Source organism: Mesoplodon mirus, assembly GCF_964341445.2.
Source record: "Mesoplodon mirus genome assembly, chromosome: 4".
In the NCBI taxonomy this organism is placed as follows: domain Eukaryota; kingdom Metazoa; phylum Chordata; class Mammalia; order Artiodactyla; family Ziphiidae; genus Mesoplodon; species Mesoplodon mirus.
The window spans coordinates 57,297,624-57,321,710 of NC_138979.1; the positions used below are offsets into that span (position 1 = coordinate 57,297,624).

Sequence of the window (24,087 nt, forward strand, 5' to 3'; positions counted from 1 at the left end):
CCTTCAGTGCAGCAGGGTCCCCAGGGTCATATGCTCTTGTGGTTCCCTGCACTTAGTTTGTCATTGTAGCTGTCCTGATTATGTGATTAATGTCGGTCTTGCCCACGGAAGTTCTGTGGAAGCAGGGACCGCTCTGTGGTCTCTTTTACTCTCTTTCCCTCACCACTGTAACCCCAGTGCCACACAGAGTAGGAGGTCATGAAAGACTTGTTAGATAAAGGACTCGGTGTGAACGGAATCTCCTCACCTGTCTAATACCTGGCGTTGCTTGAAGTCTCTCACCTCTCCCTCCAGATGCCTCCTGTCTCCGACCTTACTCTTGGCTGACGTGCTTCTGCCACTCAAGCTCCCAGCTGTCATGGCCTGTGGCACTGCTCCAACTTTCTTGTCCTGCAGATGACCTGGGGATTTTAGAAAGAGGAAGAATCTGATATAGTGGGTTGGGGTAGCCTCTGAGATTTTGCCTTTTTCACAGCTTCCGTGGACCCGTGCTGCTGGTCCACCAAGGAACACACTCTGGCCTGGGGTGGGGGGCCGGGCGCCAGGTCAGCTGCTCAGAGGCTAACTCACCACAGAAGACATGGTTTGCACAGGGACAGGACACTGCCGTGGGGGGTGGGTTCGGCCCAGCCAGGCTGGGGACCGTGGCAGAATCGAGTCACAGGCTCCGCTCCTGCTCTGCTTACTCATGACCGCTTAGGCCTTAGCTCTGAACTGGGACACCTGGGCCAGCCTGCCAGCGGCCCTCCCACTGAGGGACTCCCGAGAGGTCTGCCATGTAGCCTCTGACCAGTTAAAATTCCCCTTCATTGCCTTCTCTCCCTCCCTGCCTCATCACAAACACCAACTGAAAAAAAGACTTTTTTTTTTTCTCCTGGTTTCTCACGTGTGAGAGAGGAACTGGGTGAGTGTGGAAAGCGATTAGAGGGGGAGGGCCTGTGTGCCGTCACCCTCCTCCTCAGCATCGCTGTGGTCCTCACATCGGCTCCTGAAGGACTCCCGTCTCCTAGTTCAGCCCTGTCCGCCCTGCACACCTCCACCTGGCCCCGACTTTGCCAGAGCATGATTCAGTGTCGTTCCCCTCATGGGGCGGGTCTGAGGTCAGCTCTGCCAGCCTGGGAGCCCTCGGCCTTGCTGGGTGGGCCTCTGTGTTCTTCTCCTGGACGCCTTCCAGCACGCACAGAGCTTCTCTGATCTCCTGGCCCTCTGCGTGTGAGACAGACCAGCGGAGGGGAGCTTCCTGAGTCTCTGCCAGCGAGCTCTCATGGAACTCAGCAGCCCAGACTTGGGAGGAGGCAAGCCAGACCCACTTCACTGTCTCTGCCCCTCCCATTCCCGGCAGGTCCCTGGATGGCCGGCTGCAGGTGTCCCACCGGAAGGGGCTCCCCCATGTTATCTACTGCCGCCTGTGGCGATGGCCCGACCTACACAGCCACCATGAGCTGCGGGCCATGGAGCTGTGTGAGTTCGCCTTCAACATGAAGAAGGACGAGGTCTGCGTGAATCCCTACCACTATCAGAGGGTGGAGACCCCAGGTACGCCGCCTCTGTAGGGTCTGCAGCTACCTACATGGCATTGTCCTCCCCCTCTTTCCCTCCCCACTTCCCCCTCTTTCCCTCCCCACTTCCCCCTCCCTCCCTCCCTCTTCCCCCTCCCCTTCTTCCCCCTCCCTCTTCCCCTTTCCCCTCCCCCTCCCTCTCCCCTCCCTCTCCCCTCCCTCTCCCCTTTCCCCTCTCCCCCTCCCTCTCCCCTCCCTCTCCCCCTTTCCCCTCTCCCCCTCCCTCTCCCCTCCCTCCCCCCTTTCCCTCTCTCCCCTCCCTCTCCCCCTTTCCCTGTCTCCCCTTCCCTCTACCCCCTTCCTATACCCCACTCCCCCTTCTCCCTCCCCCTTTCCCCTCTCTCCCTGTCCTCTTTGTGAGGGAGGACCTGTGGTGCATTTGGGGGTACAGGGGCTTTGGTGCCAGCCTGGCGTCGATGCTGATCCACCTCTGCTCTGTTTCCTCTGGACAGTTCTACCTCCTGTGTTGGTGCCACGCCACACAGAGATCCCGGCCGAGTTCCCCCCGCTGGACGACTACAGCCATTCCATCCCCGAAAACACTAACTTCCCCGCCGGCATCGAGCCCCAGAGCAATATTCCAGGTATGCACACGTGGGCAGTGAGGCCGGCCCAGGAGGCGGGGGCCAGATAGACCCGTCACCCGGTCTCTGCACACACGCTGGCCCGAGGCCCCTGACTCAGAACTGCATCCCTGTGGGGAGAGGACCCGTGGCCTTGGCTCCCCACTCACTAATGATGCTTTTCTTGGCACGGAGGAGCGGCGGCGTGACCCTCCCGCCGGGCCTCGGTGCAGTCATTTATTTTGGAAGCGGAAATAGCAACGCTGTGTTTCTCTCACCGCCCTCGCGGCCGGGGCTGGAGTTCAGGCAGGATCCCCGACAGTCTGGGGGCTGCAGAGGCAGCGGGCGAGCAGAGGGCCGAGGGCCGGGCAGTGTGCGGAGAACTGGCCCTGTAAGTAAGCCCGGGGAGGGTTACAAGCTGGGTGGGAGGTTTTATTCCACTGGGAGAAGTGGGCTCTGCCGTCAGAGTGCAAATGTTTTTAGAAGCCCCTCATTTACATGCAAATAATGTGTGAGTCACCAGCACTCTGGGCGTCCAGGAAAACTGCTTGGCGGAGCTTAGCCAGTCCCAGCGCAGGTGGCTGGGCAGCGATGGGCCGCCTTACTTTCAGAGCTGGCTAGTTTGGACGCGCCTTTCACCCTGAGTGAGCTCACCGTGCTGAGGTTGACCGCAGGCCCTTGCGCATGGGTCAGAGTGTTAAGGAGGGACCCGCTTTACAAATCCAGGCTTGCAGATCCTTCACAGGTGGTGCTGGTCCCTAGGGGTAGGTTGCCCACTCTGTTCATTCAGCAAAGCAGAGAGCTAAGTCGGGGTCTGGGGGGTCATTCAGAGAAATAGATCGCAATCTCTGCTGTCATGGAACTTGCATCCCACTTCGGGAGCTAAGACATCCTCTCAAGAGACAGCAAATAACCATGGATCTGCACACGGGTAGATAGTAAAGCTAAAGGCCGGTTTGAGGCTGTTGCCCTTCAGAGGACAGAGATGAGTGAGGCAGAGGTGAGTCCACTGCCTCCCTGGAAGGGAGGCAGAGCTTAAACCTAACCTTGAGGGATGGGGAGAAGTTTAGCCCGGCAGAGGCTGTAGGAACAGGCATTTCAGACTTGGGAGTCAGGGATGGTGTGAACAAAGGTGGTCATGATCCAGGTGGGGAGCAGGAAGGAAGAAGGGCATGAGGAAGGCGGGAGCCAGGGATCCAAGGCCCAGAGCTCCTCGGCTCCTGCCCCCTGGCATAATGGTGTGAATGTGTGAGTTTGCAAAGGGCATCTCAAGAGGCAAACCAGAGAGGCCATTTAATGAACCACCTTCCTTTCAATTCCCAGAAACCCCACCCCCGGGCTACTTGAGTGAAGATGGAGAGACCAGTGACCACCAGATGAACCACAGCATGGACGCAGGTCAGAGTCTCGGGCTCTGCTCTAAGCCTGAGTGCCCGCCCTCCCCCATCCCTCCCTCTGGCCCTCCATCCAGTATGTACAGAGCAATCCCTGGGCTCGGGTCTGGGACAGAGGAGGAGCGAAGCCGCTCACAGTTCGTGGGGGATACCAACAAGACAGCCTGCAGTCACCGTGCCGTCTCATATGTGCCCTGGTGGAGGACGCCATGTGGCATCAGGGCACAGAGCAGGGCCACGTAACCCAGCCTGGGGACGGGGTGTCGGGGGTGCCATGCATCACCTTGCAGTGTAGGTTTCTCTCGAGTTGAGTGTCGGAGATGTGTGTAGGGTTTGGCTAGGCCATCAGGGCAGGCAGAGGGTGTGCCAGGCAGAGTTGGGGGTGTGGGCAGGAGAGCTGGTGAGTCCTGGGATGGCTGGAATGTACTCCTTCAGAGACAGGAAGGCCCCTCACTCAAGGCTTCAAGTGTGGCCGGGGGCTGAGGAGGAGCCCCTACAGGCTTTAAGCAGATGAGATGCTGCTGGCAGTAGGATGGAGGGTGGGCTCCATCACCTGAAGTAGCTCAGGAGAGCCGAAACAGAGGCAGGGTCTTTGCTAGTGGCAGTCGAGGCCCCGAAGCATCAATTTTTATGTGATGACCAAATGTGATCTATGTGTTCCTGCCATGAGGGACCCAGCCCAGTCATCTCCAGCCACGTCTCCAGATGTTCCCGCCTCATTTGTTAAGGGACCAAATTGGCTCCAGACCAGCAGTTTCTTGAATTGAACCCCAGCTGCCACATCGCATGTGCATTGTGTTGCATGTGGTTGGGTGAGGAGGTGGGGGCCGAGCAGATGTTCCCTCCCCATGACGGCGGGCATGCCTTGTACACACAGAGCCGCCTGACACGGTGGGGCCACCCGCCCTGCATGCAGACCAGAAGAGAGCGTAATTCCCAAAAGAAGGATGCGGGAGACTTGCATGTTTCCTGTAAACATGGTCACTTGATACATAGCCTGGGCATCATGGCCCTTGGGGTTTAGCACACATACCCCGACACACCCCTGATGGGTGGCTGACAGTGTGAACCCAGCCGGAATGCATCGAAGACCTTCCTGTATTCAATGCCAAGTGACCGCTGTAAGGGTACAGCTATTAAATGCTGGCATGGGAAGCAAGCCAGCTAAGCAGCATTTCTGCAGATGCTGTATTTCTTCTCCCTCTCCTTTCCCCCTTCCCTCCTGGCTGCTCTTCATGTTTGTGGAATGATTACAGGCAAACCTCTGAGATACTGTGGGTTCACTTCCAGACAACCACAGTAAAGCAATTCACACAAATTTTTCGTTTCCCAGTACATGTAAAAGTTATGTTTACACTATAGTCTATTAAGTATGTAATAGCATTATGTCTAAAAAAGCAGTATACACACCTTACTTAAGAAATACTTACTTAAGAAATACTTGATTGCTAAAAAATGTTAACCATCATCTGAGCCTTCAACGAGTCGTAATCTTTTTTGCAATAGTAACATCAAAGATCATGGATCGCAGATCACCATTACCAATATAATAGTGGTGAAAAATTTAGAAATATTGTGAGAATTATCAAAATGGGACAGAGAGGTGCAAAGTGAGCAGATACTGTTGGAAAAACCATGCTGATAACACTTGCTCGACGCAGGCTTGCCACAAACCTTCATTATGTAAAAGATGCAGCATCTGCAGAGCACAGTAAAGGAAAGTGCAGTAACACGAGGTCTGCCTTTACTGTTATAAAAGTGAACAGACCGGGCTTCCCTGGTGGCGCAGTGGTTGGGAGTCCGCCTGCCGATGCAGGGGACACGGGTTCGTGCCCCGGTCCGGGAGGATCCCACGTGCCATGGAGCGGCTGGGCCCGTGAGTCATGGCCGCTGAGCCTGCGCGTTCGGAGCCTGTGCTCCGCAACGGGAGAGGCCACAACAGTGAGAGGCCCGCGTACCGCAAAAAAAAAAAAAAAAAAAAAGTGAACAGACCAAAGGAGAGGGTCTTCTATGGGACGAGCAGCCACCTTTTCACCCTCTCAGCTCTTGTTCCTTCCCCTTCCTCTCCTTCCTTTCTGCTCCATCTTCTCTGTCTCTCCCTCCCTCCTCTCCTCCCTTAGTGTACCTGTTGTGAACATTAATGATTTATTGAATGTGTGCCTGGGCTCTATGGACCCCAGCCAGCCCGTGGGTGGGGTCTCCTATTTATTTTCTGCTCTTCACTCAAACCAGTCCAGTTGCTCATGGACTTGGCTTCCCTGACAATTGAGATGTGGTAGCACCTCATTTGGGGCCCGAGGATCACCTTGTCCAGCCCTGCTTCTCCCCGGACATGCACACATGTCTGTTCAGACCAGTGAGAAGGTCCCACTGCCTTCCTGGGTCTCTGTCATTCAGGCCAGCACAAATCAGGAGACCAACATTTACTGAGCACATACTATGTACCAGCTATGGTATAGGCATTTTCATAGGCACGATCCCACTGCATTTCCACAAATCACACGATTGGTGGTATTCTCCCCATTTTATACCTGAGGGGAAAAAAATCAAGGCTCAAAGAGGTCGAACCACTTTGCCAAAGTTCCATGGCTGATCAGTGGTGCCGTGTCCAGACCCCGTGGCAGATTCAGAAGCGCTGCTCTTTCTGTGACTCTTCCACATCCCTCCGAAGATTGGGTGCTAGCGGTGAAAAAGAAACCCACAGTTCCTCCCTGCTCCTCAAGAAGGTTACAGCTGAGTTAAGAGCAGGCGCAGACCCCCGTTAACAGCTCAAGGCAGCGTAAGCTTAAGGCCCAGCTGTGTGGACTGTGGACTTCAGCGGGTGGAGCCGGGGCTGAAATCACAGGGCTGTCAGTCAATAAGCAACTCTCCAGAGCTGGAGCCCCATGGGTGCAGGGACGAAGGAGGGGCCAGCCCAGTGTTGCTTTCTGGAAAAGCAGTCACTTGGTTTTCGGAAGGCTGACTCCCTGTGGGTTTTTTTCTTTTTTCGGGGGAAAAAACAGGTAGAATAACGATATTAGAGTAGGAAGAATTGGGTAGTTAGGACGTTTTCCCACGTGTAGCATCATGTCTTACATAAGATGTCAGTCTGGTTGCTGAGTTGTTGGGTGTCCGAGGCAGCTCAGTGAGTTTCCTGAAACCTGGAGAAAAGACTGCGTTGGTATTTGCAGGTCCTGAGCCATGGGAACAAGACTGGTGAGGTCTGGGCAGCTGCAAGCCTTCCCTTTGCTGCCTGGGGCCTGGAGCAGGTGGAGAGGGTCTTCCCTGCTCCTTCTGTCCCTCTGGGGGCTCAGTTAACAGGGAGGGTCAGTGTGAGGTCGGTGCACCCAGGCTGGGAATGCAGCAGCCCTGTGCCTGGGGGCTTCGTTAGAAGCATCAAACCATCAAGTTGTGGGAGAGACTCCAAGGTCATCCATTCATCCATTGGTTCCACAGATGAGGAAGCTGGGGCCCCGGGAAGGGAAAGCACAGGCAAGGATGTGGGGTTTGGTCTCTTCCTGGACCGTGCAGGCTCAGTCCAAGGTTTTCTTCCTGCCCCACCTTGATGCAAATGTTCTGTCATCTGGCTCCCCAGGCCAACAGTCTTTTCCGAAGTCTCACAGCTGTGTCTCACCTCCTAGGTTCTCCAAACCTATCCCCGAATCCGATGTCCCCAGCACACAATAACTTGGGTAAGTAGCTCTTTGTCTGGATGACTCAATCCCCCTCTAGCTGTAGCCCTGCCTGGTGGCCCGTGTGTGGAGGGGGCCCTGAAGTTGAGGCTTCCCTGCTCCGACCCCCACCATCCGCCCAGTGCAGCCCATCAGGTTTCTGGTTACATTACTTCTGGGGTCACCCACAGAACGGGAAACCTGAGAACAGTGGTGGCAGGAAAGGCAGTCGTGTGCCGGGTTTGTATTTCCCCAGGGAGGCGGTTAGACACGAGTGAATGAAAAACCCCCAAACCTTGTGCTTAAGAGACACAAGGGTCTCTGGTCAGTGAGCATCCGTGTGTGGTTTGATGCAAAGCCACAGGCAGCGGTGCAAACCGCAGCCCCCGGCTTTTGGGGACTTGTTTCAGATACACTTATTTGGATTTTATCTGAGCACCTCATCTGACAATGATGTCATTTTTATTTAAAACAGTACCATATAAGGAATTTGGGGGGGGAAAAAAAGCCAAGTTACCCATAATCCTCCTGCCCTAACACAAATATTTTTGTTTCATCTTGGTTCCTCTGATGTTTGTGGATCAGGCACATATATTTGTGCTTTGCCTTTGAGATGATAGTTCATATCCATCTTTTCCTTCTGTCTTCTCATTGTTATTTTGTAAACACATTTCCATACTTAGATGACCCGTTGATCATCTTGCATTATCTCATGATGTTTTGGAGCAGCTGGTTCTTCATTTCCACAACGTTCCCTTAGATGTTTGATTTCTGGGTCATTTTTCTGAGATTCACTTTTCTAATCCAGGAGCATCCTTTGGCTTCAGTGTGGGGCCTGCTGGAGGGCTCAAAACAAATTAAATATTTGTTCAGTTTTTATTGAGGGGAATTTTTTTTCTGTGTTGGTCTGGTAGCTTTAGAAAAATGTGAGTTTGATTATTTTCCAGCCTGTATTGCTGGGGTTTGATTTGTGGCTCAGGAAAAGAAGGAGTTAATATCCAAGCTTGGTGAATCAGAGTGGATTGGCCTGGCTTTTGTTCCCAGTTGTTCCCAGTCCTTGACTGATAGCATCAGATGAAGAAAGTCATCATTTGGAATGTGGGGAGCTGCTTGAAAACCTTTTGATACAGGCTGACAAGTGGGCAGTGTGAAATGTAACTTTGGGGGATCTGTTTTATCATCTTTGTAAAATAATACCACTGTGAGGGTTGCGCTTTACAGCGGGAAGGTCACGTTCCCGATGTGAAAGGACTGATGGAGTTTTTAAACACAAACTCTGAAGGCTGGAAGCTATGTTAACCCTTGAGAACTTAAAGGCCATGACTGTGAACTTGACTCTGGGCTTTCAGCTTTGGAGGCTGAGCCCTCTTACCCCACCGTGGCCATGGGTGCCCTGAAGTCGACAGACATCAGAACTGGTGCTTGCCTTGGCAACCCCACTGCCTGACTTGGTGGTTCAGACCGCAGGTTGTCCTGGGTGGGTACTCACTGTGAATTCCCCTCGAGATTGTGTGGACCAGGATGACAGCATGTTCTTGAACTTGGCCCCAAGGCAGAGTGCCCTGCTGGCACAGTTCTCCCTGCCTGCTGCCCTGTTCCTCAGCCTCTCGTCTGAGGGTCAGGAATTCTTAGGCCATTTCTTCCAAAGGAAGGGACAGTCTCCAAGCCTGGTGGGCAGAGAGGGGGTGCCACTCAGCTGGGAAGATGTGAATGTGGGGGACAAGTCAGCCAACAAGCCACGGTAGGACTCACGGCGAGACACGGGCGCTGACAGGCCCGGCTTCCTCTATGCTTGCCAAGCCCTCGAACCCCCGCCTTCACCCATTCAATACTATTGGTAGGGCCCCTACCATCTCACAGCCTCTGGCATCGTAGCTGCAAGGGGATGAAAGGATGGTGTTGAAGATGGCAAACACTTCTCGAGAACTTGCTATTTACTGAGTGTTGTTCAGAGTGGCTCATGCATGTTAACTGAATCTTTGTAACAACTATCTAAGGTGGTGGTGCTGTGATTTTTCATTTTATGGAATAGGAAACCAAGGAATGGACTGGTTAATGAACTTGTCCGCTTCACGCAGCTAGAAAATGGAGAAGCTGGCTTTGAACTCAGGCCTTGGGGACCCAGAACTTGTGCCCCCATGTGCAGCAGGACCCTGCCTTGCTCGGTCACTTAGACTAGCTCTCCCCTTTTTCACTCAGAAGAACTAGGCTTAAGGAGACACCTATTGACTTACAGTTGGGAACAAATGTCAGGTATGAGGGCCCTGGTGTCCCATGTTGTCCCTGGCTGGGAGCCCTGCCTGCCTGCTTGCCTGTCTCTTCCTCACTCATTCATTCTCTGGGCACTTCCTGCTTGGTCACTGTATGCCAGTCCAAGTGGGGGAATTCAAAAAGGTGTCACAGACCCTGACACGAAGGTGCTTTTGGCCTTGTTGGGATAAATAAGGCAGGACGATTAATACTTTTTATATAAAACAAGAGGGGGGACTTCCCTGGTGGTCCAGTGGTTAAGTCCGCCTTCCAGTGCAGGGGATGTGGGTTCGATCCCTGGTCGGGGAACTAAGATCCCACGTACTGCGGGGCAACTAATCTCTCGCGCCGCAACTACTGAGCTCATGTGCTACAACTAGAGAGAAGCTGCAACGAAGAGCCCATGTGCCGCAACTATAATAAATAAATAAATTAATTAATTAAAACAAGAGGTAGGTGCAGATGAAGTACCCTGAGGGTTCAAAGGAGCAAACGGTGGCATTCCAGTGGGGACATCATCCAGGGTGGCCAGTGTCTCCTATGTATTAACTCATTCAGTCAACATTTGCTGAGTTCCTAGCAGGTACTGATGCTGGTGGTCCAGAGCCGGGGAGGACCTTTAGGTGTTCACAGTCTGGTGGAGTGGCTGGAGGTGTCTGTCCACCAGTGATGCACTGTGCCTGGTGCCAAGGGAGCAGCACACGGGAGGGAGGAACTGTATGTGCCCAGGAGGACAGTGCCAAGTAGGGTGGGGGGACCTTGGAGTTGTGATGACCTGTATGAGCTGTACCTTGAAGGACAGGTGGGACACGGTGAGGCAGAGAAGGAGGGAAGGACACTGGCGATGGAAGCAATGGCGTGAAAGGGTGGGGTGAGCTCGGAGGACAGCTGGCAGTGTGGTTGGTTGGCTTGTTGGGAGGCACAGTGGAGAAGATGAGGCTCAGGGTTGGCGGGCTGAGAAGAGAGCCCTGAGGGCCACCCTTATGTAGCCCTGTCTTGCCTATAGGATGAGGCGAGATGGTGGGTTCTGAGTTGGAGGGTGGTGGTTATCTCACGGCAGCTTCATAATGATTAATCTGGCCACTCTGTGGAATTTAAAATCTAGGGGAAATTACTGGGGCTACCCCCACCCCAAAATACCCACTTAGGAAGCTGTAGTACTGAAGGAGGCTGAGATGAATGCTTTAGAGAAATGGCAGCGGGAGAGGAGAGGGCATTTAAGAGTGTCATGAATCATTGGCATTTATTGATCAGCTTTAACTGGGAAAACAGTGACGCTTCAGTTTAACTGAGGCAGAGCCCCAGGAGGTGGGACAGGGTTTGGGGCGAAGGGTGACAGGGAGATGCTGGTGCTTGCCTGTGTCCAGGAAGCGGCAGGACGGTCAGGAGAGAGGCTGCGGCTGGAGGGGCAGCTTTGGAAGCCATTAGCATATTTGACAGCCTTGCCCAGAGTGGAGTCAGAGACATGATTTTGTCATCAAATGAGTTTGGAAAGCCTATACTGTTCCCCCTCCTGGGGCCCCCAGGGCACCCGCAGTGTAAAGCCTCTGAGAGTCCTGCAGAAAGGAGGCCTGTTTGGTCCAGCGTTTCTCCCACGGGTCCAACCGCTGTTGGAACACTTTTCTCTTACGATCCCATTGACCCTCCCATAGATCTCACTTTGGAAACACTGATGAAGGTTCGGCTGAAGTCCTGGGAGTGGATGGATTCAGTGGAGAGGGAGACCTAGCTCAAGAAGGAAAGAGGGCTGAAGACAGACTCACGGGACCCCCTCGGGAAGAGGCTGAGGGTCAGGTGGAGGATGGGGCCTCAGGGAGGGGAGGAGGTGCTGAAGGACACAGTGGGCGGGTTCTGCAGAGATGCAAAGTGAGAAGAGAACTCCTCGTGAGTTCAAGGGCATCCTTTGGGGATAAAAGGGTGGTGGGATGGGCAGCACGCAGCAGCTGCCTCTGCATTTCTCCTTTGTGGCTGGCATGTCCCAAACAGTAGGATGCTGACAGGCACGCGGAGAGTTCTCCCCGGAGAGAGACGGCATCTCAGGACACCTATTATTTCTAGTAAAGGAGTTATTATACAAAAAGAAAGCAAGCATAGGACATCTGGCTGCTGCTTCATTTCCTCCCTCCTCCAGGCAAAAGATTGCACCTCCTGCCACAGTAAAGCCACTTGGGGTGCCTCGTGGAGGAGCCCCCTGAGTGACTGAAAGGCAGCTCAGCTTCTGGCCAGGGGCAGGCTCTGGAGAGGTCCCAGGGCTTTGTTTTGCAGGGAAGGGATGTGAGCAGGTGATGTTCCTGTTATTACACATCATGCCGGATGAGTCACCTGGAATTTCCTAAGGATTTAGGTCAAGGATTGGAGCAAATGGAGGGGAAGGAGGAGGGAGGCGGAGAGAGAGAAGAAAGATAACGAGCTGGATCCTGCTGGTGAGTAAAGTTGTTCTCTGCTTTAAAGTGAGACATCTCGGGAGGGGCCTTGACTGGGGGAAACGAGGTACCAGGGAATGTCCTGGGGCAGCGGCTGAGCTGGAGTTTAAGGAGATGATGGTTTCCCGGAGGACCTTGGGGCTGAGGCTGCCAGGAGAAGGGGGCCCTGGTGGCAGAGTAGCAGGAAGACGCCTGGGCCCCGAGAGAGGGCAGGGGCCCATGTTACAGGCCCTACCCGATCCCAGGTGTCTTGGGCTGCTGCACAAGTTCTTTTCCGAGACCTCGTTGGGCTTTAATCTTCCCTAAGTTTGGGACGCCACAAGCAGGCATCTTCACGGCAGGAAGTCGGCTGCCGGCTGGACCGTCAAGCTCCCGAGGGTCCGTCCAGCTCTTAGACTTTTCCACTGTTCTTGGTTTCAGGAAACTGGTCCTAGGTTGAAAGAGCATGGGGTCTCTTCTGTGTAAAACTGGGTTTGTTGCCTAATCCTTGGTGAGACAAGTTGGAATTGGTGCCCGGCTGCTGGGACACAGCTGGCCTGAGCCTGCAGGGACCTAACCCTCAGGTACACAGGTGGCTCAGGCACAGGGGTAGAGCATGTTTTCACAGCCACCTACGCTGGGCCTTGAAGGTTGCGTCCTGGCAGATGAGGGGGACGAGCAGTCCAGGCAGGGGAAATGCGCGTGGGGGTTGGGGCGGGGAAGTCTCCTGGCCTGAGGCAGAGCCGCCTTCCGCAGGCGCAGACTAAGGCAGGTGAGCAGGGCACAGACTAAGGCAGGTGAGCAGGGCGCAGACTAAGGCAGGTGAGCAGCACGCAGACTAAGGCAGGTGAGCAGGGCGCAGGCTAAGGCAGCCGTTTGTGTTCTGACCTTTAGCTTTACAGCGTCGCTGCTCCCAGCCCTTGCCCAGTCCCTGCTTTCGATGTATAGTAGAAAGTTAATTTCCCCACTCCGACCTCCCCCCGCCTTTCATTTACCGGATTTGGATCTCTCGCACATGTTTTTAATAGGCATCCCTTTGCCTTCTGGGTTTTATTCTGTTTTCTTTTCCTTAAACAAAACAGAAAGTCAATGCCAGCTTGGAATCGGGCTCAGAGCTGAAGCCAGCCAATGCGTTAGGCTGGCAGGGGGCCAGTCGAGAATTAAGTGCCCCGTGCTCCTCGAGTGGTCTGGCTGACACCGCAGCAGTGGGGACAGGGGGTCGAGAACGGCTGGAGCGAGAGGCTCCTGCGTCTGCAACACCTCTGCTGCAGGAAGAGAGATTGGCACAGACTCAGCAGTCTGGCCGAGAGCAGAAGCGATTGAAGGGAAGGCCTTGGGCACACGCCATCAGCTGCCACTCCAGGTGTGCTGAGTCCTTGGCCTAGAGAAGCGAAACCACTTTCCATTGGGGCAGGTCACCTTACCCTGTAGAGTTGTCCTCCCAGAGGAGCCTGTGAGTGGCATATGTTCAGGGTTTTTAGAAGCAACCTTACATAAAACTGCTGCTGCGTTTGTTGGGAAACTCTTGAAACTAGGGTAGGTTGGCTGGCTGGATTGATTGATAATGGGGGAGGAGTAGCCACCTGAAGATGTCATTTAAGATTTAGTGCCCAGGACAAGTTTTGTTTCCCCTGCAGAACTAGTAAGAATTGTCTGTCCACCAACCAGAGCCATGTAGCATATTATGCTCCCTTTTTGCCTTGTCTGCTAGGAAGCTTAGACCCAAGCTGAGTGCTCTTTCAGTAGCTATAACTTCATGGTTAGCCTGTTTATAGTCTTCTCTTTTCCAGGGTCCTGACTTTGTCTTGTTTGGAACCATGGTGTGGATAAGTCCTTTGGTAGGAGAGAAATGAGGTCATACATGAAGTTTAAAATAAAGTGCCATTCAAGGCATAGCCCAGAGGTGGTGATCATACTTGGGTCTGCAGCTCCTCTTACAGAAATGCCTTGAGGAAGCACTGAGGGATGATGGGAGGGAGAGAGGTGAAAGGCAGGGCTGACTGTCAGTTGTTTGCAGACAACAGTAAGTGCATGGCTGCGGTGCTGCTTCTGAATGTAGGTCAGCTCGTCCAAACAGCACTCCCTGAAATGGCAGCCTTCAGACTTTGCCTTGGCCCGACTGCTCTGTTCCCCCAACTAGCATCTTCTTAATTATGTGTCAGGCTCCTGCATCCTGTGTTTTCCACAGCACTGTTCAGTGAGTGTCTGTGAGTTGCAGGGATGTTTAGATAAGGGCTCAGATCTGCTTGGGAGGGCCTCTTGGGCTAAGACCCCAAGCCTCTCTCTGATTCCGAGACACCTTGAAGCCCACACGTCCCCAGAATGTGGTTCTGGCCCCATGTTACCCAACGGGTGGCCTGCTGGCTTCTCTTCTTTTGACGGGTGGGCTGGGTCAGTGTTCCTGGGAGCCTAGCTCGCTCATTTCTGCCTGGACTAAGCCCAGGGGGTGCTGGAAAAGGCTTTATAATTTGGAGATGAAGACTGCTCTGTTCTGTACTTGGCTAGAGAAGCCAAGGCCAGCCCAGATCAGCCATAGCTGCCTCTTCGGGGTGACCCATGCCAGAAACGCCGTGACCTACATGGTCTGCTTTCGGTGGCTTCCAGTACACTGCAGTCACTGTTCAGACTGGGCCACTGAGGCCAGAGAGGGACGTCATGTCCCTCAGGTTGCACAGCAGGGTCAGCAGAGCTTGCCTCTGGGAATCCCCCAGTACCTCTTGGCCCTGACACATTGCCAGACCACTTTGAAGGCTTGGAGTGCACTTGGATTTCTTAGGTGGTGGTGGTGGTTTTTTTTTTTTAAGGTTTCCAAAGCAACATAGCTCACATTTTAGTGACCACATTGTTTAGAATATAGCTTATCTCATTGGAATGTCAAGCATCGAGCAAAGCCAGAGCCGGATGTGGCTGGCGTGGCTCAACCCAGCCTTGGGGGCACTGGCCGCAGGCCATGGTCGCTCCTGCCCCACGCACACCACTTTCACCATTAAGTAGTGTGGGCCCTGGCAAGAGAAGGAGGGGCAAGGACACTTTGCCCCTTTCGGATGGAGGTCAGGACAAGAACAGGATCTTCAAGTTCATATAACCAAAATTATTATAATTTCTGTTAACGCCATTTATTGAGTGCTTGATGTGTGCCCCGCTCTCCACTTGAATTATCTCAGTCCATCCACAAACAGCGCCTGGTGATAAAGGAGATTCTCCACTCTGGTGACCCGGGGGAGACGTGGACACTGAAACTCAGAGTTTTAACTGGTTTGCTCAGCAGCACACAGCTGGTCTGTGTCTGAGCGGAGGGTGGACGATGGTCCATCTGGCCTTGAAGCTTGTGCTCCACGACCTGGTCAAACATCTAGGGCAGTGGTTTTCAACTGGGGCCTATTTTGCCCCGTGGAAGACTTCTCGCAATGTCTGGAGGCATTTCTTACTGTCACAGCTGGGACGGTGAGATGGATGTGTGCTGCTGGCGTCTAGTGGTTAGAGGCCAGGGATGCTGTGCACATCCTAGAGTGCACAGAACCCTCTCCCAACAAAGACAGAATTATCTGGCCCTAAATCTCAATAGTGCGGAGGTTGAGAAACCTGATGTAGGTGTCCTGACCCTCTAGCTGACGCTTCCTGGGTGTGTTGAGCGCAGGGATGTCACAGGCTGTGGCTCCTCCTGTGTTTGCTGACCTTCTCTTGACCCTTAGACGGGATCATGGGCGTAGACCCCAGAAGGAGATCAGGGCCACTTTGCCCTGCAGAGGGACCCGGGCCCCTCCTGGAACAGCTTCTGATATTTTCTCTCCTGGGCTTTACGCACTTTCAGAGGTCTGGTGAGCTGAGCAGAGGTTCTCGTGGGTTCTCGCTCTGGGAAGTTGCCCGGCGGGCGGTGAGCAGGGGTCTCGGGCCAGTGCTGAGACTTCGCATGGCGAGCCCTCCCCATCACTCTCACTGGCTCCCACAAAGACACGCCCCAAGTGACCAGGTGGCTCCACGTATATGTAAGAGCCAGAGCAAGTGACTCAGGCTGGAGGTCTGAGACATAGGAATGAGAGCAGCAGAATCCCTGATGGGCCAGCAGATGGTGGGATTCAAGTAGGCAGAGAGCAGGATGTGGCCCAGGGAGCAGTGCAGAGCAGAGAAGCAGCTGGAAAGGCTGGCTGGAGTGCTGAGGAGTCCTGTCAGACGCATGTCACTGCTGCAAGTGAGGAATGACGAGGGCCCGGCCCAGGGCCAAGAGGATGGACCCTAAGGTGGGAGATGACACACAGACGGGCAGGAGGAGGGCAGGGGTACCTGGGCAGGTGTGGAGCCTGGAACAGCTGGAGGTGACCAGAGGCGTAGGGAACCACGGGAAAGGTGATGTGGAGGCACGTGAGGGGAAACCTCTATTTCAGGGGTTCCCACCTCTTCTGAGAACCACCCCCTCACAGGATGGCAGTTTGCTCTGAGGAGCCCTTGACCGAGACACAGACTGACAACTAGGATAAATTCAGAGCTTCTTTTAGGTGAGTTTGTGTCTTAGCCACCCCGACAGATGGAATCTGGATACATTTGGAAGATAGTTGCTGTAATAAGAGGCAGGGACCCAGTTCACTCTGTAGACGGTGCCTAGTGCCTGGTGCCGGTGTGGCTGTAGACGCGACCCCCTGGGCCGCACCAGCCTTGTCATTTCACAGGCTTGGACACTGCCGCCCGACAGGCTAGGAGTTAGCCCACGACCAGGCAGAGCCAGAAGCTGCAAGCCCTTCTGGGGGGACAGAGATCAGCATGGGTTACTCTGGGGACCTTGGGAGAGAGGCAGATGGTGTGGCCAGACCGCAGTGGGCACTCCTGGCCTGTCCAGTGCATTTAGCCAGGTGCTTGTTGGTCTCAGGGCCTTGTGGGTTTGACCCAGCACCTCCTTGAATACTGCTTCAACCCAAGGCCAGGCCGGGCGGGGCAGGGCCTTTGTAAGCTCAGACCAAATAAAAAGTGCCAAGGCCAGTGGAATGCTTCTCCTGATACCTGAGGATTTTGTCCCACTGGATCCTGCGAGTTTTACATAGTAAAAGGGTGGGGGGGATTATAATGCCCTGAGAGGTGGGGAAACAGGCTTCCGGAGCATCTAGGGGACCCCATCCAGGAGCTCAGGGGCTGGGGGGCCCCCTGACCCAGCGGCCCGGCCTGTCTCCTCAGACCTGCAGCCTGTCACCTACTGCGAGCCGGCCTTCTGGTGCTCCATCTCCTACTACGAGCTCAACCAGCGTGTCGGGGAGACATTCCACGCCTCGCAGCCGTCCATGACAGTGGACGGCTTCACCGATCCCTCCAACTCCGAGCGCTTCTGCCTGGGGTTGCTCTCCAACGTCAACAGGAATGCAGCCGTGGAGCTGACGCGGAGGCATATCGGTAAGGGGCGGCCGCGTTCCCCCCGTGACACCACCCTGCACCCCAGCCAGCACAGCCCCTGCCAGAACTCACCAGCCACCACGGTGCGCCTCCCCCATGTCCGTCCCCCAGGCTCCATATTGCCTCGTTGAGGGGCCAGACAGAGTTCCGGTTGCTTGATCGTTCCCACTCAGAGACCATTTCTGAAAATTTGAAAGCCACAGAGGAGGACAGTGGACTTTCTTGAGAAAGGCAACCGTGCAATTCTCTTAATAAAAATACCCTTGAAGTACTGATAGGTGGACAAGTATATATAGTCCACCTTGGAGGAATGATATTCTGTTTGTTCACTTCATATACGATTGTTCTAGGAACTTAGAAGAGGTGGAGAGACCAGTATTTGCCCGCTGCCGGGACATCACTGCTGCTAACACTCTCTCCTGACACTCAGCACGTGGTGAAAGATCACTTAGGTTAGGGAGGATGAAGCCTTGCTGTGTGTCACTTGGTTTGCTCATAAAATTATCATGCTGAGGATGTTCACAGCTTTTCGATCCAGAGTCCTGGAAGGACCATAGAGATGGTGTAGAGATGGTGGGTATTCTCAGACATTGTTCAGTGCACGCAGGGTGGCCAAGGGGTTCCAGAGTAAACTCAGGAGCTGGGCAGGGCAGCAGGGGTCTGGGCGCATGTGACCCAGAGCACCTCTGCTCTTGTTTGTGTTATATCTTGCACCTTCACAGAAGATTTCATTTGGAGAGAGGGTTTTACAGTCAAGAAAAGTTTGGAAGCCATGGGCCTGCGCCAGTGTGCCTATTTTCCAGGGAATAATAACCTGATGCCCAGGGAGGGGCAGAGCCCTGCAGAGGCCACACAGCAAGTGTGTAACACAGTCGGTGACAAAGAGCCCCCTCCTGCCCCTGAGCCTGCATCCTTCCCAGACAGCCTCCTACTTGTTTTCTTTTAAAAAGATCCTCGGTGGTATACACAGGTGTTTACTTACCCACTTTACACTTTACTATATTTAAATATAACATTTCAAAAATTACCCAAACATTTTTGTCCTTTGGGTCTGGGTCTTCCCACCTCCGCCTCCCGCTCTTGACTGACATAACTCCAGGGCGCCTCCTAGTGGCCCCCGATTCTGTCAGCACCCTGGTGTCTGTGAGCCGCCAAGTCCTGTAGCACTGAGCCAGGAAGAACTGGGGAGTGGCGGGGCCGGGGACAGTGGTGGGACGAGGAGGCAGGCCTGCAGCCGGTCACCTGGTTTCCATCCCACTCCACGTTGCGCCTGTGAAAGCTGGCTCCATTCCCTGGCCCTCTAGGCCTCTGCCCCCAGGAGTGGGAACAAAGACCTTCCAGGCAGGAGAAGAGAACATCCCCTGGCTGAGCAGAGACTCGTTGTGAGAGGGTTTATATAACTTGCTTGAATTGCAGAGCCAATTTAAAAATAATTTCTGTCCATCTGGAGTGGATTTAAGAGATGAAGGAAAAGTAAATGATATAAAGCTATGGAATGTTTTAGAAAAATGCATCGAGGGGAGAAAGGTACAGGGAGTGGCACTAATTAAGCCGTCCTTGCAGTGAAGGGCTTCTGGGGTATCTGCTGCCTCAGGAGGAGCTCTGCAGGCTGACTAAATGAGTTTCTGAATCTTGGAGGGGGAAGGGACCTAGTAGTAGCAGCAGCAGCAACTACTGCTCACCAGGCACTTGCTGTGTGTCTTACAGCAGCCCCATGAGGTAGGTATTATTATCCCCATCTTACAGATGAAGAAACTGAGGCTCAGCGGCTGAGTAACTTGGCCGAGGCCCATGGCGGGTCATTGGCAGAGGCTGCTGTTAATACTTACCCATGCTCTTTCCTCTTGTCGTCTGCCTCCCCAGCTTTGGCAACCTAGCATCACCCATCACTTCCCTGTGTGTTTAGGCTTGGGCTCTGGGCCCCGTTTGCCTGGTGACCCTGGCAGAGAACCAGTCACTTGGAGCATTGGCTGCAGTTCTGCCTCCTTTGGTAGCCTCAGCTGGTGCCAGGGCCACTCTGACCCGAATCTCTCTAGGGCGAGGCGTGCGGCTGTACTACATCGGAGGCGAGGTCTTTGCAGAGTGCCTCAGCGACAGTGCCATCTTTGTCCAGTCTCCCAACTGTAACCAGCGCTACGGCTGGCACCCAGCCACCGTCTGCAAGATCCCACCAGGTAACACCACCGACATACCCACCCTTTCCCTGAGGTCCTCTCCTCTGCGGCACATGCCTGGGATGCTGGAAAGGTTTCTTCTCTCTTACCTTTTCTCCTCATTGGTGTTTGCATTGACAATCTGGAGATGCTTCCCTTGGGTTTTCTCTCTGCCTTGCTGTCTTATTGTGACTTCCCCGAACCTTCGGGGAGCAGACGCAGCATCTGACAGATCTGCCTTTGATCTCTGGGTACCTGTTTATTGCCTGTGTGCATAGATGCTAATAAGATAGTATGCCTGCTTCCTTCCTTCTTTTCTCCCTCCCTCCATTCCTTCCTAAAGCCAAGCTAGATGCTGTACGGGGATGGAGGGGTGCAGGAAGTCCTCCTGCTGTCCCCACAGACCTTACCCATCAGCTGAGTGTACAAGGCAAAGACACAAATGCGTTTAATACAAGGGAGGGTGCTACGCACCATGCAAGCAGCACAGGTAACGTGCTCTTGGATCCAAGGGGAAAAACACATTTAACTGTTGGGATGGATCAGGAAAGGCTTCATGGAGGAGAAGGCATTTGGGCTTGGAGTGGTAGGTAAGCATTAGGCATAGGGTGATGGTGGGGCGGGGACCGTGAGGGCATTGCAGGCAGAGGGAACGATATGGGCAAAGGCCCAGAGGTGATGCAGGACAGGGCACACGTGGGCTGCACTCTGCCTGCAGTGGAGGCCATTTAAACGACAGTCGGGAGACATGTTTAGAAAACATGATGGGACCAGGCCATGGAAGGACATGAGAAAGTTTTGCTTTTATTCAGGGGGACTGTTGAGGGTTTTCTGGGTCGGGCTACGAATCCCACCTGTACTCCAAGGGGTGGCAGGCTCACCCCAGAGGGTGGCTTGGACAGGGCCAGGCCTGGGTAGATGACCAGGCAGGTGGCTGATCTCATCCAAGGCCTCTTTATTTAGAAAGCTGAGGCAGAAAGCCCCCACCGAAGCCCACTTCTCCCAGGGCACGCAGCCACAGAGTGTGGACGATGCCCGGTGGGTAGAGTATGTGGCTCAGTCCATTGCCTGCGGCACATGTGTGGTATGTCTTCCCGCTCACTAAGTAGCAGGTGATGGTGGAGCGGTGGGTCGTGGGCTGGATCAACTTAAGAATGCAAGGAGTTTGAGATGCTCGTGGTGCCCTCCATTTCTGGAACGTCGTGTGGTTGCGTTTACAGAGCACACGGCTATCTTGGGGCTCACTTAGTCCTCACCAGTTATTCTAGCTCTTCAGGCGAGGAGGCATGCTGAGGAGACAAGTTCAGAGAGGTTAAGCTACCTGCAGAGGACACACAGCTAGTAAATGGCTGAGCCAGGATGAACCTAGGGCTGTGTGCTCCTCTGCTGCTTGCTGGGCGGGGGACCGGAACCCACTTTGGGCTCTGCTTCACCCCTCTTCCCCTCAGAGAAAATGAGAAGAGGAAGTCCAGATGCGCACTTGGCTTTCTGCCCACCCGCGGCCCCGCCCTCTCCCTCTCTCTGGTTCGGGCAGAGCTGACTGTGGTGCTGGATGATTTCTCATGCAATGTCAGAGCTGGGGGGCCTCTGAGGCCAGCCTCTCCTTTTACAAGGGAGACACGGGCTTAGAAGAGAAGGTGACCAGCCCAGAGTCACGCAGCAAGCCGAGGGGCACAGTGCTGGCCCATTAGTGTCACGTCAGCTCACCTTTTGGGCATTTTCGGCATGTGCTTTCTTTTGTCTTTTATTTTTCTGATTGACACATTCCTGGCACTCAGGCGGTAGGACTTCGAACAAGAGATTTACGGTAAACTTTATGTGTGCCTGTCTCTGGTTTTATGCCTGGAGTTAGGTACACGCCTTCACTTTGCCGAGAATGTCACCCCACCCCAGCCTCGTGCCCAGAGGCCAAGATGTGGCCCAGATCTCTCGCTCCCTCCTGGCCTGGGCAGAGGTGGATTTGTTGGAGGAGCCCAGGTGGAAGGTGCCCAGGACCCTCTGCCGAGCTCCTGTTGGCACGGCAGGCCGGGTAGCCTCTCAGCTGGCCCGTCTCTCTGGTGCTCCCTCCGTCAAAGGGCAAGGACTCCTGTTCCCCAGGAGGTCGGCCATACCCGCACACCACATGGGCCTTCAGGCTCGTGACCCTGCCTCTGTTTCCTGGAGTCCTGCCTTGGCCCCTTGGCCCAGGGCAGGGCCCACCTCTCCCAACCGTTTCCCTTGTTCCTGGGCTCACTTTACTGTCTTCCTCAGCCTTCCCACAGCTCTGGGAACTGGAGCTTATGGGCCACTGTTTAATTCTCCCCCCTCATCTGTGTCAGCTGCATCTCCCCATCAAGGCGGTGATGGCTTCAGGGGCAGGGACCACGTGGGCTCGCCCCCAGTGTGGTGCTGAGCGTGGCTAATATGGGAACACCGGTCTGGGTGACCCTGGGGTGGGGGGGCTTTAGCCAGGAGAGGAGCTCCGGACAAGTGCACTCTTCGTCCCCACGAGCACTGTTTTTGTTCTGTTGGCAGGGTGCAACCTGAAGATCTTCAACAACCAGGAGTTTGCCGCCCTCCTGGCTCAGTCTGTCAACCAGGGCTTCGAGGCCGTGTACCAGCTGACCCGGATGTGCACCATCCGCATGAGCTTCGTCAAAGGCTGGGGAGCCGAGTACAGGTCAGGGTTGGGGCGCCTGTCCCCGGGATGCGGGGACTGCAGGTGGCTCAGAACACAGAGCAAGGGCTCCCCAGAGATGAGCTAGGCTGGCCCTTGCCCCGAAGAGTAGAGGGACCAGGGATCCGAGCGGGGCCAAGTCCCACTAGACAAGGAAGAGCTGAGCAGTGCTCGCCCAGTGCTTCAGAGTTTCTCAGGAGCTGGGAGCGTTCCATCCTCACCACAACCCTGGGTGGGGACGCTGGCATTGTCCCCGTTGTACGGTTGAGGGAACAAAGGCCCAGGGAGGGAAAGCGACTTGCCTGAAGTTGCATCATTTGTGGAAAAGCTGAGCCTAGAACTGTGTCCTCTTGGCGGCTTCTTCCTTGTTCGTTTTGGGCAGATGGTTTTAGGAAGACCCTCTCCGGGGAGTTAAGTCTTCATCTCACTGTTCCTTCTCTCCTCTGTGGCTCCATCTCTGACCCGGTGACCCTGAGGATCTAGGATATTAAAACTGAGAAGCAGGGAAGGGAGGAGGAGATTTGGGTAGTCAAAGGAACAAAATTTACTTGCTCAGAAATGATTTTTTCATAATTTTAGATACTGATTTAAACATGGCACTGGGTCAGGGGTGTCCCTGGTTTGCTGTGTCGAATCTCTCGGGCCACTCTGGTGTGGGCTTAGAGAAGCCTGTTCCTTTTCCTTCCACACCTGGACAGGAGTTTCCCCTAGAGGCAGGTCTGTGTGCCCAGCCCCAACTCCGCAGCAGACACAGAGGTGCCCACACGTCAGCTGGAGCCAGCGCCCTGCAAGTTACTCTCTCCTTCTCTTCATTTTTCCAGATGTTTGGAATCCATTTTGTTTTGCAGTCATTCTGCACCCAGGCCAAACCCATTTCAGTATTGGCTCTGGGCCACCATTTGTAATGAAATCCAGATGAGCATGACTTATGGAAAGTCAGATTCTCATTAGAGGATTTCGGTCCATAAAATCCTCCTTCATTTACCATACTTTAGCTGCTGTTTTCCGTGTCTGCCCCACAGTGCCAGGGAACGCAGCACCTTGGTCTCTGGGGTCTCTCTCAAATCCGGGATGAATGACCAGTTGAGCTATCCGAGTGGTCAGCCGTCAGAGAACTTACAACCCAGTTATAATGGCCTGAGATTAGCCCAGGCCCAAAGGCCCAGCCCGAGGGACGTTTTAGCTCACCTTTTGGCCTTGGCTGAATCATTTAGGGAGCAAGAGTTGAAAGGTTAGAAAATTAATCTTCTTTTTAGTTGGGGAAGGGAAATATTTAAAGACGGACCCAGTGGAAAAGAGCCAGAGGGAGGTCCATTTGTTCCTGTTAGCACTCAGACTGCAGTCCAGAGGGCCACACTCAGGCATCCAGGTCAGGCAGGCACGCCAGGGCTGAGTCTGCAAGCCCATTTCTAACCCTCCACTCAGGAGAAGCGCAGGCCAAGCAAGGAGGGTGGTGACCTCGGGCCAGCGGCTCTTGACCTGGTGCAGCACTGCAGTTCTCCAGCTTCAAGTGCTTGGGAAGAGGCCCCCTGCTGACAGAGAAGCCTTTCCCTGGGGGCACTGTGTCACCGTGCAGGACATACTGCCAGCACACCCAGTCCTGTGCAGCCCACCACGTCACTGCCACCTGGCAGCACCGCAGAGCAACCTAACTGGTGGTGCGGCCCCTTCCCAGAACAGTCTCGCCCTCCTCCTGCCTCCTGGGCCAAGGAGAGTAAGGTTTCACCCCTTCCTGTGAGGTGGCTGAAAGCAGGGCCCAGGCCTCTCACCTCCAGCTGGCACCAGCGCCTCCGGCCTCAGCAGATAGCCTTTGCTCAGTGGAGGCCTTTGGGAGCTTGCCTGCAAGCTGCGTCATCAACCAGCCCGAATTTAGACAAAGTGCTTTGGGGAAAAGAAACGTGTGGTGTGCCTTGGTTTTTTCCAGTAATTGTTCCATGGCTCGCTCTGCTCGTAAGATTTTCCAAAATAAGGCCATAGATGGGAATTGTATCAGCACATTGGGGACCGACAGCATGTGGACTCTGTCGGCGCTTTGTAAGAAACACCCCTCAATCAGGCAGATGCACGTCATCACGGCCTGCTGG

General features: G+C 54.3%; 1 protein-coding gene across 1 annotated transcript in view; it reads left to right on the forward strand.

Annotated features, from left to right (window-relative positions):
• SMAD3 (SMAD family member 3) overlaps nt 1-24,087 on the forward strand; it is a 120,933-nt gene that overhangs the window by 91,866 nt on the left and 4,980 nt on the right. Inside the window, exons 2-8 of the mRNA XM_082619127.1 lie at nt 1,343-1,536; nt 2,012-2,143; nt 3,446-3,520; nt 7,137-7,187; nt 16,982-17,194; nt 19,231-19,368; nt 21,862-22,006. Of these exons, the coding sequence (XP_082475253.1) occupies nt 1,343-1,536; nt 2,012-2,143; nt 3,446-3,520; nt 7,137-7,187; nt 16,982-17,194; nt 19,231-19,368; nt 21,862-22,006 (948 nt within the window). The remainder of the gene's footprint in view (nt 1-1,342; nt 1,537-2,011; nt 2,144-3,445; nt 3,521-7,136; nt 7,188-16,981; nt 17,195-19,230; nt 19,369-21,861; nt 22,007-24,087) is intronic.